The sequence below is a fragment of the Akebia trifoliata genome, chromosome 3 (assembly GCF_017979445.1).
Source record: "Akebia trifoliata isolate Shusen 1 chromosome 3, ASM1797944v1, whole genome shotgun sequence".
NCBI lineage: Eukaryota > Viridiplantae > Streptophyta > Magnoliopsida > Ranunculales > Lardizabalaceae > Akebia > Akebia trifoliata.
This window is the reverse complement of record NC_141377.1, coordinates 39567055-39588249: the sequence shown is the minus strand read 5'-3', so window position 1 is coordinate 39588249 and position 21195 is coordinate 39567055. Positions and strand designations below refer to the sequence as shown.

Here is a 21195-nt window from a genome sequence, read left to right as displayed (position 1 = left end):
GGGCCCAACAAAGCGAGAAAAAAAAAAAAAAACATTAATACACTCACTAAGAATCTTATATTTTTTATGGTGTAAAATTTTCAACTTCTCCATTAATTCTCCAAATAAGAATATAAAAGAATCAATGGAAGTGCTGTTGTGCTGACAGTCCAGTAACCATTTGACATTAGTAACAAGAGAGAAAATTTCTCTTTTGTTGAAAATGAAAATTTCCTTGTTGGATCTCATTATGGCATTAAAAAACATGATGTGATACCATAGGGTTGTAGAGGATGGAATTCTACAAACTTAGAAAGAAAAAAAAAAAACCTTTATTTGTCACTGTTGAATTTGAAGTTTGAGTACATGGTACCCATCCATTTTCAATTCCATAAATCAAGCTCGAAAAATAATTTTTTTTTTAAATATGACTTTTTTTCATAAAATCCTGAAGGTTGATGTCATTTGCATCACATATAAAACGGCTATTGGGCTGCGAGCAATAAATCATTATTTCATCAAAATAAGCCCTTCACAATAGGAAAGTTGGGATTGGACTCCATTAACGAATGATAATAGGCCCTTCAATGGTTAGTGATGGGATACATTTGCCTTTTCTGTAATTGATCTGATTAAATATGTACAAGGAATTAAGGGAATCAAGCTTCTTTTTAACACATTTACCACTAGCGTACGTTAGTGTAAGTGTGTACCGTACGCCCGTGGTTAATGGTTAACCATACAATGAATCTCTCTGCCTATATGATCACATACAGCCCACACCAATTCAACCATTAATTATACATCAAAAAGCAAAAAATAGGTAACGCAGTTTGCCAAAATTACCCCCAACCAGTTTTTTTTATTTTATTTATTTATTTAAGAAAAATGCTGGAATCATACAAGATATTTACTACGATAGTTCAGCTAATTGGATATTTAATGTTGTACATGTGCCGGATGGGATGATATGTAGGGTCCATCAAAGTAAGAAAAAAAAAAAAAATTACTGCACTCACTAAGAATCTTATATTTTTAGTCTGACGTGCATAATTCAGCTAATTGGATAGTTCTTTGAAAATAAAAGTCGTGCTGGAGCAACATTGAAATTGACATCATTTAATACATTGGTGTGCATAGAATTATAAATGCTTCTCGCTCGTATCTTGATGAAAGGTATCTATAGTTATATAGACACATCCACATCAACAATGTCTTAAACGATATTAATTTCAGGTTGCATGAATTAAAAGAGAAAAAAATGGTACGAAGGGTTACTTCAATTTATTAGTAGTACCCATAACGATAGCAATAAATAAATAACAAAACCTATGGCCCTTTTGATAAAATTCTTGACCATTTTTGTAAAAGGAGGAGATACTCTCTCTCTCGTGATGGAAACTATCGAAATAGAGTCTCCAAAGCACCAATTTACAGAGGAGATCGATGAAGACGAATTATCCCCAATTGAAGAAGTTCGCCTAACAGTGACGAACACAGACGATCCATCTCTACCCGTATGGACCTTTCGGATGTGGTTTCTGGGTCTATTATCTTGTGGATTGCTCTCTTTCTTGAACCAATTCTTCGCTTACAGAACAGAGCCTCTCATCATAACCCAGATCTTACCAATCGGTCACTTCATGGCCCGAGTACTCCCTAAGACCCAGTTCAACATTCCCGGGTTCGGATCGAAGTTATTCTCTCTGAATCCGGGTCCGTTTAACATGAAGGAACATGTTCTCATCTCTATATTTGCTAATGCTGGAAGCGCTTTTGGGAGCGGATCTGCTTATGCAGTTGGAATCTTTAACATTATTAAGGCCTTTTATCACAGAAATATCTCCTTCTTTGCTGGTTGGATTCTTATCGTCACAACTCAGGTTTTTTTTTTCTTTCTCTTCCTCTATTTTTCTGGTTTTTTGCTAAAATGCACCGTTTAACAATGGTGGATGCTAATCTGCGCATGTGGAGCAGGTTTTAGGATATGGTTGGGCTGGGCTTTTGAGGAAATACGTGGTGGAGCCGGCGCATATGTGGTGGCCCAATACTCTCGTACATGTGTCTCTGTTCAGGTATACGAAATCTTTGATAAACATGAATTTGTTATACTCTTTATTACAGCAAGCTTGATGTCGTCTCCCTGAAAGTGCATCGTAGTTTTCTCGTTTGGGCCCAACAATTCCATGAATAGAAAGATTATCTCTTGATGGGCCTACCCTTCATGAAAATAAAAAAGAAAACAAAGTGTAATGATTTTCGACGTTCCCATGACAGAACCGTAAGATCATTTGCATCGGGATACGTATGTTTTGTATCGCTAGGCAACTGATCTACGATTGTGTGATGGGGACGTGTGTCAGAGGTGGGCGTCCTATTATCAGACTCAAAAAGATTATTAGAACTTTTTGATCAATTTGGAGGGTTAGGGCGTATTCGGATTGAAGCTCTTTTGTTTGTTTTGAGGCCTGAACGTCCGTATAGTTTGTTTAGATTAAGACTACTATTGCCACGTTAACTTTTTTTTTTTTTATACTAACGCTACGTCAGTCGGATCAATTCTTTACTTATTTACATAAAAATTGGTGGGTCATTAGTAAAAATTGGTGTGTTGATATCAACGTGAAAACAGGACTCCTTATTAAATATAATTTAATATGATAAATATGTGTTCTAAAAAAACCTCTAACATTAGATGATGAAGAACGTTGAGATGGGAGAATAACAATATTTTTTAAACTAAAACTCTTTTATCTTTTAAAACATATCTAATAGTTATTGAAAAGTCATGTTTCTAAGAATCTATCTATACAAATCTTGAATATTAATAATAGAAAAGAGAGTTGCTATCGTCACACCACCTTTTGATAATGTCACCCCCAATTATGTGTAATTTTTTTTTGATGATTAATATAGGAACTGGTGTAACATTAGTAAAGTTGATGTGGCACTAGTAACTGTCGAAAAAAAAAAAAAAAAGTTATTCATCATTTGTTTTATATTAAGTGTGAATATTAATGGTATCATATATTCGTATTCGTTGATTGTTTGGGGGGAAAAAAATAAAATCAAGAGATCGAATTTAGTAGAGGGTTTAGCTGGCAGAGTGGATAGAATATACCACTTTTTAATGCCCACTTCTTAGGTTCACGCACGTTGGAACATTCTAGATTGCCGCCGACCTTTTAGAATCTCCCACCTCATTTTCAAAAACAATGGCCCGAAAGAATTGACTTTGGACTCAACTTTTAGTGGCTTTAATGACTTTGGACTTGGACCAATCGCTGTTCTAGTTAACACACACACACACATCATTCTCACACTCACTGCATTTTGGTGTATATTAGATATATCTCCCTTGACCATGGTTTTCAATGAGTGACTAACAAAAATGATGAGAATACCCTCATCCTCACTCAAGGATACAGTCATCATCGCCAAAACCTTATCTAAAAATTTTGGGTTAACTAAATGAATCTTACTCCTCCTTTCCATGTTTAAAATTATTTAGATATTAAGATTTTATTTTCTTCCAAATTTCAAATGGAAGTGTTCGACGACTTGATTTTCAAACCTAATACTCGTCTCATCTTGGCAACCACACCGATCAAATTGATTTGTCTCCAACGAGAAACCCTAAAACAAGTTTAAATATTTAAAATAACTATTATTATTATTATTTTTATTTTTATTTTAACGTGCATTAGTAGATGCTCATGCACAAAATCTTGTTTTACATAGATCACAAACATTTAAATTACTTTTCATATTTTGGACAAATAAATGTGATGAACAATTTACATTGACTACGTTGACCAGTTGCCTCCAAAACCAAGATGATTCACCTGAGTCGTCTTAGTCTCGATGAGTTATAAAACCATTTTCAATACTCCCCACTCTAACACACTTCATATAATTAAAGTTGATCCTAATTTTCACAATGAAGTATTGATTGTAGTGTTGGTGAATTCTGATTTTATTTTTTCAGGGTCCTACATGAGAAAGACGAGCAACGCGTGTCAAGAGCTAAATTCTTCCTGATTGCAATGGTCTGTAGCTTTGTTTGGTACCTGGTCCCGGGTTATCTTTTCCCGACTCTATCAAACATCTCATGGGTCTGCTGGTTATTCTCCAAGTCGGTCACAGCACAGCAGCTCGGATCGGGTATGAGAGGCCTAGGGGTTGGAGCATTCACTCTCGATTGGACTGCTGTAGCTTCCTTCTTGTTCAGCCCCCTCATTTACCCTTTCTTTGCCATCATGAACGTCTTCTTCGGTTATGCCTTAATCATCTATGTCGCCATCCCCATAGCATACTGGGGGATAAACTTGTACAATGCCAAGACATTCCCAATCTTTTCTTCACATTTGTTCACAGACCAAGGACAGATGTATAACATAACTGCCATTGTGAATAACAAGTTTGAGATAGATATGCAGCAATATGAAGCGCAAGGGAGGATCAATTTGAGTATGTTCTTTGCTTTGACATATGGATTTGGTTTTGCCACCATTGCGTCCACCCTTACCCATGTTGGTTTTTTTTATGGAAGGTAATATATCCTAATTATATTGTCGATAGATCTAGAATTGTCATTAATTTGGACAGATTTCAAATTGGAAAGGTCCCTTATGCATCTATTTATTTAGTAAAGCTTTGAAATTGTTTAGATCATTAACAATAATATTTGGTGTTCAACTAAATGCTCAGCTAGATCTGTGAGCGATTCCGTGAATCATATAAGGGAAAGGTGGACATACACACAAGATTGATGAGGAAATACAAGGACATACCTAACTGGTGGTTCTACCTTCTGCTTGTCGTGACTGTCGTGATCTCTCTTTTACTGTGCACTGTCTTGAAGGATCAGGTTCAGATGCCATGGTGGGGGCTCCTATTTTCTTGCGTCCTTGCTTTCGTGTTCACGCTCCCCATCAGTATTATAACTGCCACAACAAATCAGGTAACATAGTTGAACTATAATCCTCTCCAATCTTGAATAAAGTAATGTAACCAGTTGCGCATAACACATTAAATTTTTTATTTACTAAAAATGCATTATTATGGCGTTGATGTTCTAATGTTTTTTCTTACAGACACCGGAGCTGAACATCATTACTGAGTATGTAATGGGCATTATATATCCAGGAAAACCAATAGCTAATGTCTGTTTCAAAACCTACGGTTATATGAGCATGGCTCAGGCTGTCTCCTTTCTCAATGATTTCAAGCTTGGCCATTACATGAAGATCCCACCAAGATCAATGTTCTTAGTTCAGGTATTTATTCTTCTATTTAGCTATAAAAACTTTGCAACTAATGTTACAAGAGCAGAACATATAAGAATAATAACATCTAACAAAATATTTGTAATTTTCTACATTTTCCTAAACACTTTTAATGATTGATGATTTTCTTCTTTTGCTTTCTACTCTGTTATTCGTAGTTCATTGGAACCATCGTTGCTGGTACAATCAACCTTGGGGTGGCATGGTGGCTACTGAACTCTATCGAGAATATATGCCAGGATGACCTCCTCCCAGTCAATAGTCCTTGGACGTGCCCAGGTGATCGTGTCTTCTTCGATGCATCTGTCATTTGGGGTCTGGTTGGACCCAAACGGATCTTTGGGTCTCTTGGAAACTATGCAGCCCTTAACTGGTTCTTCGTTGGAGGTGCATTGGGGCCGGTTTTGGTTTGGCTTCTGCACAAGGCTTTCCCCAAGCAATCTTGGATCCCCCTGGTTAACCTTCCAGTCCTTTTGGGTGCAACAGCAGTGATGCCTCCAGCTACAACTGTGAACTATAATTCCTGAATTTTGGTCGGAACGATTTTCAACTTTTTCGTCCTCCGGTATCGCAAACATTGGTGGCAGAGGTACAATTATGTTCTTTCTGCAGCTCTGGATGCTGGAGTGGCATTCATGGCGGTGCTTTTATACTTCTCGCTGAACATGGAGGGGAAGAGCTTGACATGGTGGGGTACGGGAGGTGAGCACTGCGAGTTGGCTCATTGTCCGACAGCCAAGGGTGTAGTGGCTGATGGGTGTCCTGTTTATTGATTCTCATTTTCCTCAAAAGGATCGTATATAGTTTCCCTTTCAAAAAAATGTCTCTTTTAAGTTCTAGTAGGCAAGCAGGTTAGTGTTCCGCGATCAGTAAAGGTGGGTTCTACTTCTTATCCAAGGTATAACATTTACAAACTTCACCAACTAAGCAAGCCTCAATAATGTTGGATTTGCTATTGAACTGTAAAGGTCGAGGCTGGTTCCCTGATGTTTATGGTGTAAATCATTTGGAATAGATTGAAGATTTGCTTGATAGTGCACATTTCTGTTTGATGTCTCTTTTCCATTATATGTAGAAATTGGCATATGAAGTTGTCTTTTGCTACGATTTTGGTGTGAGAAGTCAGTATCTGATTCACTCACCCCCAAACAAATTGTTGGAAGAGATTTTGCCCAAAGTGGCAATAAAATCTGGAACTTGTACGAAAAAATAGCTAGCAAAATGAATCAAAAAAGGAAAGTAACAAATCATTGCCCTTTCATGAGCAACTATCAAGAGCTCTCACTATGTAAAATCGGCAAATTATGCAAAACCAGATCCTTGGTACCTCTGAACACTTGAGCTCAACTCAGAACCTTCACCCGAACCCCTATTGAAGAGCCTCTAATTTACTAGAGATATCAGGCCTCTTCACCTTAAATCTTATGATCCCTCTCAAACTTAAGTACTGGAAGTCCAACTTTCTAACCAATCCTTGAACCTTTATTCACCAGAGACCTGGTTTGGAGACTTTACGACATTGGTTCATCCAACTGAAGTGTATTCGGAGTAGGGATCCCGATGCTGACTTAACAAAATCAAACTCTTGGGTTTAAACCCATAGGTCCATTGGTTTGACACATTGCAAAGCATCTTTGTTGTCATGGATTCGAGTACAGCTTACCCATTAAAAAAACCTCACACTTGAGAAAACTATAAATTATGATTATGGGTGGGTTCTAGCCTGGTGAACTTGTAGCCATAAAAACCTAATAGAAATCAAATGCCTTTTCAACAATAGCACTGTCTAACATCTATACTTGTTTATATGACCTTGCCAAACATTTATATGGGCATAATTAAACCTCCTTATAACTTATCGGTCTTTGGAGCCATCTCCCATCTAAATCCTTTCACCCTCACACCCTTCTTAAGTTATGAATCCATCGGATACATGAGCATACAAGGTGTGGCATTGCCATCACTATCAAGTATTCAACCATGATGAGATGTAGAATCACAACTAGCTACCAAGTCTAAATTTTCTCAGAAAGCTCAAGTATGTTTCTGGTAGATTGGCTTCATATTTGGGTCTTACAATTCCTCTGCACCCAACAGAATTTGAATTATTTTGCACAGTTTGCTCCATTCTTCTCCTCCAACTCATATTTTGAGATATTTTGCATTCGACCCTTTGCAACCATATAGAAAAAATTGAACCTTGTGGTTTTCACGATTCACTCGTAATTTGACATCACTTGTGAGAACAAATTGCCCAAGTAGCAGAAAAATACTAGGAACCCATTACAAATAATAGGTTGCAATATAGAGAAACAGGAAAAAAAGAGAGAGCAACAAATCAAATAAAGACACAATGTACATGGTCCACTGCTAAGGTCTACATCCATGGGTACAGACAATCAAGAACATTTATTACATATAATGAGTAATTTAGAAAACAATTTTTCAAGTCCTCTAAACACACTCTACTTACAACCTCCAATTGATCCCTAATTGAAAACCCTAACTTCCTTGGGGACTTGCCCTTCCTTGAGAAGTCCTGGATCTCCCTCCCGTAACAAGTTTTAGGATTCCCCCTAAGAATTAATTATGGACCCTCATCATTCTTCTGGCTGACAAATGCCTCAAGATGAGATTTCAAACCTTGATTAACTTTATCAATTCCCTGCTAATATAGAAGCAGAAATAATTTTTTTAAAAAAACAAGAAAATTTGAACAAAAGGTCATTGCTATCGTGATCATACATCAGCGAACACGCACATTAACCACAGATGACGAAAAAAGATAACTCAAGGTTTTTATTTCTTCTTTTTTTCAGAGACAATATGAACACAAGTGCAAGACACACATCTGACATACATGTCAAAAATAACAGTTGCTTGGAAATGCTAGTTTGCATTGGAGATAAGAAATATAATGAAAATTAAACATGCAACCATTAGGTGTAGTGAGGAGCTTCAGTCTATCCATCTGGAAAGTGCTTCAGAACTTCTTAAACGTATCACTAGATCTCCAATTTCTGTTTGCATAGTATGCACACATGAAATAACTTCTTCAATCTAAGGGGCACTCTTGAAGCAAGCAAGTTTAACTTCAATCAGCCAAAGTTTGAAAATGTAACAAATGCTTATCAAATCCAAGAAAGTCATCTAAAGGATACGGCTTCAAACCTTAAAAATTTGTCATGAATTCGCTGAAATCCATTGGTTGTACTCGTCCATCCTTATTATAAAGGAGCTAGAACCTGAGGATCCTCCTCCACCATATGCCTTCATGTTTAAAGAGGTAAAGGAAACTATGATTCAGACATTCAGTATTGCAAAATATTCAACTGAAGACAAATGGGGGGAAAAAAGAAAGAAAGAAAAAAGAGGCAAAAGCTTGCCGCACAATGATGCATACCTTAGCAACTTCAGAGGTGTCAGTATTGCTCTTTCAATAAAAAGTAGTGAACTCAACAATAAATAAAAAATGGTGAACTCAACAGTAAATAAAAAAAGCGGTGAGTTTACCAATAATGAAGGACTGTCGAGACATAAAAAGTTTAATAAATGTCTTATCAAGTTACCGTGTAAAACTTGTGTACTATTTAGAAATAAATCCCTTTTTTCTCTCTTAAGACACACCATTGATATAGTCGCACCAAAATCTCTCTCTCTCTCAACATTAATTTGCCATGGTTTAATGTGGTAGAGGCATTGAGTTGCAAGGAGAGGGAGGTCACAAATTCTAAAAGTATCGACAAACCCTAATATTACTTGTTATTAAAAAAAACAAGTCGTTTCTACATTGTGATGTACACTGTGTCCAACACTGATTTGACAAGGCAGTGCACAAATGATCATATATTTATTTTCTTGACATACAAATTAGTAAATTAACGGTTCTCTATGCACTATCAGGTCAACTCAGTGTTAGGCAGTAAAGTATTTTCCTTTAAAAATCTCAATTTTTTTTTCTTTCTTATTCATTCCACTCTATTTCTTTCTCCCTCTCCCTGTCTTTTTCAGAAATTTTTTTGAAGTGGGCAGCCCACTTCTGCTTCAAAATTTTGGTAGAACTCTTGCTAGGGTTTACACATGGTCAGACCTAGCTCAATTTTGGTTGAATGAATTTTTTTTTAATAGACAAGTGCGTTTGAACATGCGGCCAACCAATTTCTTAAAAAGATAGACATAATATTTGACTCTGGTGATATTTGTTTTGTGTCTAGATCATGTCTTAGTCTCATTGCCCATAATGGCAGAAAGAGACTTATTTTGGAAGTTTATTAGCTACAGCACCTTACATTATTGTGCTATCGACAAATTTGACCCCTAAATCTAAGGTGTGCCAAACCCTTGTCTGTTGTCTTAAGGACTGTTCATTTCTTTGACCTTGCTTTGCTAGTAGGGCTGTAAATGGATTGGTTCCGGATCAGAACAGGTTAGTTTGGGGTCATTTGTTAAAAATCGGATCTCAATATTCGGATTCAAATATGATCCAATAATAATTGGATCAAATCAAATCCATTTTGATATAAAAAAGATTTATACATAATATAATTTCTCACATATTTTGATCAGGACATGGTTGATCTAGAGCTGATCTGATAAGTTGTCATATCGGACCAACTCTTCAAACTTGATCCACAATTATCAGATCAAGTGGATTTTGAGTGTCAACTGATTGACAACCCCTTGCTAGGTTGGTGATCGCTGAAACAAATTTCTCAAAAAAAAAAACACAAAAAAAGAGAAAATAATGGTAATGCGCCAAACATACTAAACTCAGAGGGGTTGGCTCAATGGCAATTTCAAATTCAATAAGCGTTATGAGTCCATAGGTTGTGTTTTTTGATACCTTGTGTGAGCAGTGGCTCCTCAAGGCCTCTTGTGAGAGTGGTGTACCCTCACTTACCTAATAATGCGTGTGACGTGCGGACATTGCACATATTGTCCAAGGTAGCGACCCATATGTCTTTGTCCAAGCTCTGGCTCACCCGGTCTTACTAGTCGAACGTAAGTTTGGATACCCCCGTTAACAAAAAATAAAATAAATTAAAATGCACTTATATGTAGAATGGTAAAGAAGATAAAATAATTTCTCATTCCAAACAAGCCCTTAGAATTCTTAGAAAGCAATGGATAAGCAAGCAACCGTCATGCTGACCAAATGGTCCTTATTCCTTTTTCATTTCTCACATGCATCTCATATACTTTATGTAAAGTGATTATTTATTTATTTTGTTGTGACGGCTCCTTTTGAATTTTCTATTCCACTAAGCGCACCCATCTGTCAAATTCTCATCAATAAATCCGGAACTATGTACGGTTGCAATTACTAATAATTCCTCTCATAGTTTTGTCTAAAAGACACAAATTAAATTAAATTAAATTTATTGAAAAATAAATCAGGAAAAACTTTTACATAAGAATCAGAAACTCAAAAAACATTTTTTTTTCTTGAGTAATTAATTGTTTCTTAAAATCAATTTTCTAAAATCATACATACCCTTAGAAAAGAGTAGTTTTTCTTAGGTAGATTTGGACACTACATAATTTATTGTCTAATTTGATCATCACAGTAGTTTTGATAGGTACCACCATCAACTTGGAATTCAAAAATACTAAATTTTCTTAATAATGGTGGCGATCAATGATAAAATACCCAATCGTAATAAAATATTATTATAAATCAATATCTAAAGACCTTGATCATTTGATGATTCTCAATAGAGTTGTGATACTTTGACATACACTCTCATCACAGAACCATAGATCATTTGTCTCGGGATACATATTGGGCCGTATGTCAAGGAGGGGGTGTCAGAAAATCAATATTTTTCTCAATATTCATGTATTGTGGAATGAAAACAATCAAATGGTCTGGTCCTTGGGTAATCAATCTACCACGACAAAGTCACTTAATTAATCAAGAAAATATTTACAATATATTTAGTTGTTGAATTTTTTTAACGACGGATGATTGATAAATTCATCCATAAAAGAAAAATATTGAGGAGTACACATCAAGAATTTGCAGCATCAAGAGGTCCACCAAGTCGATGTCTTGGATAGCAACATTTAACGTGATATGATGCGAAGTGATGAAGTGTGAACCTATTAAAGGTGCGGTGGAATCTTCATAGATAGAAAGTCTTCGTCTTCATAGGTTGCTTAAACGTATGGGAAAATCCTGGGGGACTTTTTTTTATTTTAACTACGTTGATGTGATAGCCATAGACTCATTTCCTCGAGATACGATTAAAAACATCTACGGTTATGTACGCACCTCCACGTCAGAAATGTGAGTCTCGCAGTAAATACAATTGTCACACCAGCATTACTCATCAGTATAGTAACTAAAAAGGCAGTCTGTACAGCTGGAACACAGGGTGAATCCCGTGGAGATTCGAATCGAAGATTTTCAGGTTTTGGAATCTCCCCCTTCGATGAAGGAATCCTCCTTCATACTTTTCTTCCATGAATCACTCCAGACTATTTTCGAAAGGACAAACAAGTCTTTCTTGACATTGCAAAGTGAAATCAAAGTAATCCTACATGTTTAAAGTCAACCTCTACACATGCTAGTCAACAAAACGGTGGACCCACCAAGCTCACCATGTAATCCCTGGCGATCGCGTGGTCAACAATTTAGAAATTTGACAAATATGATATCGATTTTTTTTATATGTATGGATTTGATTAAAACAGCCATGCAATTTAATTATTTTGGAAGAAAAAAAACACAAGACTTTTGACTTTAGGAGTTCGATCACAATTAATAATTCGATGAATTATTTATGAATTTGTTAAATTATACAAGGACTAAAAAAATTAATTTGTACAAAAATAATGATTTATACCCATCAAGGTGTGACATAGTGATAAGAGCTTGAGACCCCCAATGAGACGTACGTTCAAATCCTAGCAGCCCCACTTCTTGACTTAAAAGGTGGGTGGTTGTGTGAATCACCTAAATCTAACCCAGTAGATTTAGTCTTGATGGACATGGCCTATGAGCTTATGTATAAGATTTCAGATAAGATACAACGCTTGGGCCCTCAATTAACGAGGTCGGGGGGGGGGGGGGGGGGGGGTCAATGAGTCAATTTCGAGTTTAGTTTAAAAAAAAATGGAATCGGAATTGTCAAAAATCAGGGGTACCCATCGGTTCCATTTTTCAAGAATTAAATGAGAAAAAAGTATTTCAAATCATTGTAAAAAAAAAAAAAATTTCCTTTAAAAAAAATAATAACTTAATTATTATTTGTTATACGATAAAAATTAATGATATTTTTCAAGAATAAAAATTTATCTTATATAAAAATAATAAAGTTTTAGAAGAGTAATTCATTTTAAGCTCTAATTAGATAATTTATATGAAAATTGAAGAATTTTATATAATATGCATTTATTTTAAAATAAAAAAATACCTTAAATCATCTATAGTATGAAAATAAATGACAAAATAAATCGATTCCGAGTATTAATTGGATAAAACCTAATGATTTCGATTCCTATCAGCTCGATTCCATTTTATACCCGACTCTAATTGATTCCAATAACAAAAGATCCGAAACCAGGGTTTTTTATTCTAATTTTAGTTCGATTTTGGTTAAATGAGTATTCATTGACACTGCCAACAAGGTACCACTGTATTAAAATATATATATATATATATATATAAAGAAAGTTTTTATTTCCACACCAACTTTTACTAATGACATCCAATTGTGTGCATTTTTTTAGTGATTTACAAAGAAATTAACGTGGTATTAGCAAAAGTTGATGTAACAATAGCAATTCTCTCATATATATTATTCATGATTTATTTAAATTTAAGATTGAGTAAAACAACAACAATAACAATAGGGAGATTAGTAAATGATTCATATTGTGTTATCCCAAGCCCACATATTCATCTATCCTTTATTCTTCAAGGATCCAGTAGAATAATTTTGTATCCGCTCTATTGTTTACTTTGTTTCTTTCACGCGAGACTCAAAGGCTTCACTGTAAAAAATCATTGGCTGTCAAGGATGTCGACTAATAGAGCAATTTCTTCTCCACCAATCTCAATCATAAGTGTTGGATTCACAACTATTAATCAAGATAATGGACCCTATAATAATAAATAGGCAGTATTGATTTTTAAGATAGTTTACAAGGCTTCAATTATTCTCTTGAGGACTAGTATTGTTAAAATATTCCATATATATCTTGAAAAGCGCATTCAAAAATACCAAAAACAAAAATGATAAATGGATTGACACTAGATATTTAAATTACATAATTGTATAAGGATGAATTCAAAGATGAATATTGTAACGGTGACTTGATAAACAAAATAAAAAAAAAATCCTCAATACATGGATGACAATCGATATCAGTTTAATTACTTGACTAGCAAATTTAATATATTTATATATATATATATATATATATATATATATATATATATATATATATATATATATATATATATATATATATATATATATTTTAACTAAATAAAATTTCAAACAAAAAAAAGTTTATGCATACATTATAAAAGAGTGTTGAACTCGAATCATTCGAAGTTTTTGTTGAATAACATTAACGCACTCACTCATCAGGGGTTAGTTGAGATGGCAAGATTGACTAGGTTTGCTCCTTAGGTTATGTCTTCGAATCTCTGTATGCCTCTATGCCAAAAATGTGGATATTTAATATTGTACATGTGCCGGATGGGATGATATGTAGGGCCCATCAAAGCGAGAAAAAAAAAAAAAAAACATTAATGCACTCACTAAGAATCTTATATTTTTTTATGGTGTAAAATTTTCAACTTCTCCATTAATTCTCCAAATAAGAATATAAAAGAATCAATGGAAGTGTTGTTGTGCTCACAGTCCAATAACCATTTGACATTAGTAACAAGAGAGAAAATTAATCTTTTGTCGAAAATGAAAATTTCCTTGTTGGATCTCATTATGGCATTAAAAAGCATGATGTGATACCATAGGGTTGTAGAGGATGGAATTCTACAAACTTAAAAAAAAAAAATCTTTATTTGTCACTGTTGAATTTGAAGTTTGAGTACATGGTACCCATCCATTTTCAATTCCATAAATCAAGCTCGAAATTTTTTTTTTATTTTTAAATATGACTTTTTTCCATAAAATCTTTAAGGTTGATGTCATTTGCACCACATATAAAACGGCTATTGGGCTGCGAGCAATAAATCATTATTACATCAAAATAAGCCCTTCACAATAGGAAAGTTGGGATTGGACTCCATTAACGAATGATAATAAGCCCTTCAATGGTTAGTGATAAGTGATGGGATACATTTGCCTTTTCTGTAATTGATCTGATTAAATATGTACAAGGAATTAAGGGAATCAGGCTTCTTTTTAACACATTTACCACTAGCGTACGTTAATGGTTAACCATACAATGAATCTCTCTGCCAATATGGTCATCTACAGCCCACACCAATTCAACCATTAATTATACATCAAAAACCACAAAATAAGTAATGCAGTTTGCCAAAATTACCCCCACCCAGTTTTTTTTATTTTTTATTTTATTTATTTATTTAAGGAAAATGCTGGAATCACACAAGATATTTACTGCGATAGTTCAGCTAATTGGATATTTAATGTTGTACATGTGTTGGATGGGATGATATGCAGGGCCCATCAAAGCGAGAAAAAAAAAAAAAAAAAACATTAATACACTCACTAAGAATCTTATATTTTTTGTCTGACGTGGATAGTTCAACTAATTGGATAGTTCTTTTGAAATAAAAGTCATGCTGGAGCAACATTGGAATTGACATAGTTTGATACATTGGTTTGCATAGAATCATAAATACTTCTTACTTGTATCTTGATGAAATGTATCTATAGTTATATAAACACATCCACATCAACAATGTCTCAAACGATATTAATTTCAGGTTGCATGAATTAAAAGAGAAAAAAATGGTATGAACGGTTACTTCAATTTATTAGTAGCACCCATGACAATAGCAATAAATAAATAACAAAACCTATGGCCCTTTTGATAAAATTCTTGACCATTTTTGTAAAACACCTAATTCATTTAGCAAGTCAAGAAAGGATGGAACCAGGATTTCATTTATGTAGGGAGTAACTAAGAACCTGAGGGGCAATAGCAGTGAATTATTTTTTTCTTAATAATACATAAATCCTTTTAAAATTAAAATTATTTTGTGCCGCAAGTGCCCCCATTTTAAATTTGCCCTTGGAGTCCATATATATATATATATAATTTTTATAAGAAACCCTACCTAAAAAGACTTAAAAATTTACACAAATTCCTTACCAATGTTATCTAATAGTGTTATTAAGTTGCCAACTTGCTATAATATTTCCTTAAAATAAAACCAATAGGAATAAGGATGTTTTGGTAATTTCACTTTAAAATTAATAAAATATTTAAACAAAGATCTGATGATAACATCACGATAAATGAATAAAACACAACACTGGAGTGACATTTTTAAGTATATAACGAAAATGACATTTGACGGGGTGACGAGCACATTTTCTTACACGTATCTCGAGGGAAAGAATCTACAGTTATGTACACGCCACCATGTCAAAATGTCATTTTTTAAACCCAAAAATGTCACCCCAGCAAGACTCGTAGAAAACGAAACAATTTTCTTACCTAGAGAGAATCTCTCTCACTCTCCCCCAACCCCAACACGTTAGTGATATAAGGGGAAGAGAGCGAGTGAGGAAAGGAGGAGATAACTGCAAGAAAACCCTACTGTACCCATTTCTCTCTCTCTCTCTCTCTCGTCATGGGATCAATCGAAATAGAGGCTCCAAAGCACCAATTTACAGAGGAGATCGATGAAGACGAATTATCCCCTATTGAAGAAGTTCGCCTAACAGTGACGAACACAGACGATCCATCTCTACCCGTATGGACCTTTCGGATGTGGTTTCTGGGTCTATTATCTTGTGGATTGCTCTCTTTCTTGAACCAATTCTTCGCTTACAGAACAGAGCCTCTCATCATAACCCAGATTACGGTTCAGGTCGCTACCTTACCAATCGGACACTTCATGGCCCGAGTACTCCCTAAGACGCAGTTCAACATTCCCGGGTTCGGATCGAAGTTTTTCTCTCTGAATCCAGGTCCGTTTAACATGAAGGAACATGTTCTCATCTCTATATTTGCTAATGCTGGAAGCGCTTTTGGGAGCGGATCTGCTTATGCAGTTGGAATCGTTAACATTATTAAGGCCTTTTATCACAGAAATATCTCCTTCTTTGCTGGTTGGATTCTTATCGTCACAACTCAGGTCTTTTTTTTTTCTTTCTCTTCCTCTATTTTTCTGGTTTTTTGCTAAAATGCACCGTTTAACAATGGTGGATGCTAATCTGCGCATGTGGAGCAGGTTTTAGGATATGGTTGGGCTGGGCTTTTGAGGAAATACGTGGTGGAGCCGGCGCATATGTGGTGGCCCGGTACTCTCGTGCAAGTGTCTCTGTTCAGGTATACGAAATCTTTGATAAACATGGATTTGTTATACTCTTTATTACAGCAAACTTGATGTCGTCTCCCTGAAAGTGAATCGTAGTTTTCTCGTTTGGGCCCAACAATTCCATGAATAGAAAGATTATCTCTTGATGGGCCTACCCTACATGAAAATTTAAAAAAAAAAAAAAAAAAAAAGTGTAATGATTTTCGACGTTCCCATCAGAGAACCGTAAGATCATTTGCATCGGGATACGTATGTTTGTATCGCGAGGCAACTGATCTACTATTGTGTGATGGGGACGTGTGTCAGAGGTGGGATTATTAGAACTTGTTGATCAATTATCGAGGGTGCGGGCGTATTGGGATTGAAGCTCTTTTGTTTGTTTTGAGGCCTGAGAACGTCCGTACAGTTTGTTGAGATTAAGACTACTATTGCCATACCAACTTTTACTAACACTTCACCAATCGCATCAATTCTTTACTTACATGCAAAAAATTTCTAAGAATCTATTTATACAAATCTTGAATATTAATAATAGTAAAGAGAGTTCTATCGCCACACCACCTTTTGATAATGCCAACCCAATTGTGTGTAATTGTTTGGTGATTGATATAGGAATTGGTGTAACATTAGTAAAAGTTGATGTGGCACTAGTAACTCTCGTAAAAAGAAAATGGTATTCATCATTTGTTTTATATTCAGTGTGAATATTAATAGTATCGTATATTCGTATTCGTTGATTATTGGGGAAAAAAAAATCTAAGAGATCGAATTTAGTAGACGGTTTAGCTGGCAGAGTGGGCAGAATATACCACTTTTTAATGCCCACTTCTTGGGTTCACGCACGTTGGAACATTTTAGACTGCCGACCTATTAGAATGTCCCATCTCATTTTCAAAAACAATGGCCTGAAAGCATTGACTTTGAACTCAACATTTAGTGGCTTTAATGACTTTGGACTTGGACCAATTGCTCTTCTAGTTAACACACACACACACACATCATTCTCACCTAAATTTTTGTATATATTAGAGATATCTCCCTTGACCATGGTTTTCAATGAGAGACTAACAAAAATGATGAGAATACCCTCATCATCACCCAAGGATACGATCATCATCGCCAACTAAAAATTTTGGGTTGACTAAATGAATCTTACTCCTCCATTCCATGTTTAAAATTATTAAGATATTAAGAATTTTTTTTTCTTCCAAATTTCAAATGGAAGTGTTCGACCACTGGATTTTGAAACCTGATACTCATCTCATCTTGGCAACCGCAACGATCAAATTGATTTGTCTCCAACGAGAAACCCTAAAACAAGTTTAAATATTTCAAATAACTATTATTTTATTATTATTTTAAGGGGCATTAGTAGATGCTTATGTACAAAATCTTATTTTACATAGATCACAAACATTTAAATTACTTCTCATATTTCGGAAAAATAAATGTGATGAACAATTTACATTGATTACCTTGACCAGTTGCCTCCAATACCAAGATGATTCACCTGAGTCGTCTTAGTCTCGATGAGTTATAAAACCATTTTCAATACTCCCCACTCTAACACACTTCATATAATTAAAGTTGATCCTAATTTTCACAATGAAGTAGTGATTGTAGTGTTGGTGAATTCTGATTTTATTTTTTCAGGGCCCTACATGAGAAAGACGAGCAACGCATGTCAAGAGCTAAATTCTTCCTGATTGCAATGGTCTGTAGCTTTGTCTGGTACCTGGTCCCGGGTTATCTTTTCCCGACTCTATCAAGCATCTCATGGGTCTGCTGGTTATTCTCCAAGTCGGTCACAGCACAGCAGCTCGGATCGGGTATGAGAGGCCTAGGGGTTGGAGCGTTCACTCTCGATTGGACTGCTGTAGCTTCCTTCTTGTTCAGCCCCCTCATTTGCCCTTTCTTTGCCATCATGAACGTCTTCTTTGGTTATGCCTTGATCATCTATGTCGCCATCCCCATAGCATACTGGGGGATAAACTTGTACAATGCCAAGACATTCCCAATCTTTTCTTCACATTTGTTCACAGACAAAGGACAGATATATAACATAACTGCCATTGTGAATAACAAGTTTGAGATAGATATGCAGCAATATGAAGTGCAAGGGAGGATCAATTTGAGTATGTTCTTCGCTTTGACATATGGATTTGGTTTTGCCACCATTGCGTCCACCCTCACCCATGTTGGTTTTTTTTATGGAAGGTAATATATCCTAATTATATCGTCGATGGATCTACAATTGTCATTAATTTGGACAGATTTCAAATTGGAAAGGTCCCTCATGCATCTATTTATTTAGTAAAGCTTTGAAATTGTTTAGATCATTAACAATAATATTTGGTGTTCAACTATATGCACAGCGAGATCTATGAGCGATTCCGTGAATCATATAAGGGAAAGGTGGACATACACACAAGATTGATGAGGAAATACAAGGACATACCTAACTGGTGGTTCTACCTTCTGCTTGTCGTGACTGTCGTGATCTCTCTTTTACTGTGCACTGTCTTGAAGGATCAGGTTCAGATGCCATGGTGGGGACTCCTATTTTCTTGCGTCCTTGCTTTCGTGTTCACTCTCCCCATCAGTATTATAACTGCCACAACAAATCAGGTAACATAGTTGAACTATAATCCTCTCCAATCTTGAATAAAGTAATGTAACCAGTTGCGCATGACACATTAAAAAAATTTATTTACTAAAAATGCATTATTATGGCGTTGATGTTCTAATGTTTTTTCTTACAGACACCGGGGCTGAACATCATTACTGAGTATGTAATGGGCATTATATATCCAGGAAAACCAATTGCTAATGTCTGTTTCAAAACCTACGGTTATATGAGCATGGCTCAGGCTGTCTCCTTTCTCAATGATTTCAAGCTTGGCCATTACATGAAGATCCCACCAAGATCAATGTTCTTAGTTCAGGTATTTATTCTTCTATTTAGCTATAGAAACTTTGCAACTAATGTTACAAGAGCAGAACATATAAGAATAATAACATGTAACGAAATATTTGTAATTTTCTACATTTTCCTAAACACTTTTAATGATTGATGATTTTCTTCTTTTGCTTTCTACTCTGTTATTCGTAGTTCATTGGAACCATCGTCGCTGGTACAATCAACCTTGGGGTGGCATGGTGGCTACTGAACTCTATCGAGAATATATGCCAGGATGACCTCCTCCCAGTCAATAGTCCTTGGACGTGCCCAGGTGACCGTGTCTTCTTCGATGCATCTGTCATTTGGGGTCTGGTTGGACCCAAACGGATCTTTGGGTCTCTTGGAAACTATGCAGCCCTTAACTGGTTCTTCATTGGAGGTGCATTGGGGCCGGTTTTGGTTTGGCTCCTGCACAAGGCTTTCCCCAAGCAATCTTGGATCCCCCTGATTAACCTTCCAGTCCTTTTGGGTGCAACAGCAATGATGCCTCCAGCTACAACTGTGAACTATAATTCCTGGGTTTTGGTTGGAACGATTTTCAACTTTTTCGTCTTCCGGTATCGCAAACATTGGTGGCAGAGGTACAATTATGTTCTTTCTGCAGCTCTGGATGCTGGAGTGGCATTCATGGCGGTGCTTTTATACTTCTCGCTGAACATGGAGGGGAAGAGCTTGACATGGTGGGGTACGGGAGGTGAGCACTGCGAGTTGGCTCATTGTCCGACAGCCAAGGGTGTAGTGGCTGATGGGTGTCCTGTTTATTGATTCTCATTTTCCTCAAAAGGATCGTATATAGTTTCCCTTTCAAAAAAATGTCTCTTTTAAGTTCTAGTAGGCAAGCAGGTTAGTGTTCCGCGATCACTAAAGGTGGGTTCTACTTCTTATCCAAGGTATAACATTTACAAACTTCACCAACTAAGCAAGCCTCAATAATGTTGGATTTGCCATTGAACTGTAAAGGTCGAGGCTGGTTCCCTGATGTTTATGGTGTAAATCATTTGGAATAGATTGAAGATTTGTTTGATAGTGCACATTTCTGTTTGATATCTCTTTTCCATTATATGTAGAAATTGGCATATGAAGTTGTCTTTTGCTACGATTTTGGTGTTAGAAGTCAGTATCTGATTCACTCACCCCCAAACAAATTGTTGGAAGAGATTGCCCAAAGTGGCAATAAAATCTGGAACTTGTACGAAAAAATAGCTAGGAAAATGAATCAAACAAGGAAAGTAACAAATCATTGCCCTTTTCATGAGCAACAATAAAGAGTTCTCACTATGTAAAATCGGCAAATTATGCAAAACCAACTTCCTTGGTCCCTCTGAACACTTGAGCTCAACTCAGAACCTTCACCCGAACCCCTATTGAAGAGCCTCTAATTTACTAGAGATATCAGGCCTCTTTACCTTAAATCTTATGATCCCTCTCAAACTTAATTACTGGAAGTCCAACTTTCTAACCAATCCTTGAACCTT

General features: G+C 35.7%; 1 protein-coding gene, 1 long non-coding RNA gene and 1 pseudogene across 3 annotated transcripts; 2 read left to right on the top strand and 1 right to left on the bottom strand.

Moving 5' to 3' along the window:
• Positions 1–1329: 1329 nt before the first annotated feature.
• LOC147406887 (oligopeptide transporter 4-like) lies at positions 1330–6353 on the top strand (annotated as a pseudogene). The gene is made up of 6 exons (XR_015176628.1): positions 1330–1862; positions 1957–2054; positions 3968–4531; positions 4690–4942; positions 5076–5258; positions 5426–6353. The product of XR_015176628.1 is annotated as an oligopeptide transporter 4-like (transcript).
• Positions 6354–8023: 1670 nt separating this feature from the next.
• LOC147406886 (uncharacterized) lies at positions 8024–8855 on the bottom strand. Its single transcript, XR_015176629.1, has 3 exons — positions 8671–8855; positions 8439–8537; positions 8024–8339 (listed from the first exon to the last, which is right to left on the bottom strand). It is a non-coding gene; the product is annotated as an uncharacterized LOC147406886 (long non-coding RNA).
• A 7083-nt stretch (positions 8856–15938) lies between these two features.
• Positions 15939–20751, top strand: LOC147406885 (oligopeptide transporter 4-like). Its single transcript, XM_086435218.1, has 6 exons — positions 15939–16575; positions 16672–16769; positions 18412–18975; positions 19134–19386; positions 19521–19703; positions 19871–20751. The coding sequence occupies exons 1-6, from the start codon at positions 16069–16071 to the stop codon at positions 20483–20485; spliced, it is 2220 nt and encodes a 739-aa protein (XP_086291344.1). The 5' UTR covers positions 15939–16068; the 3' UTR covers positions 20486–20751.
• Positions 20752–21195: the final 444 nt, after the last annotated feature.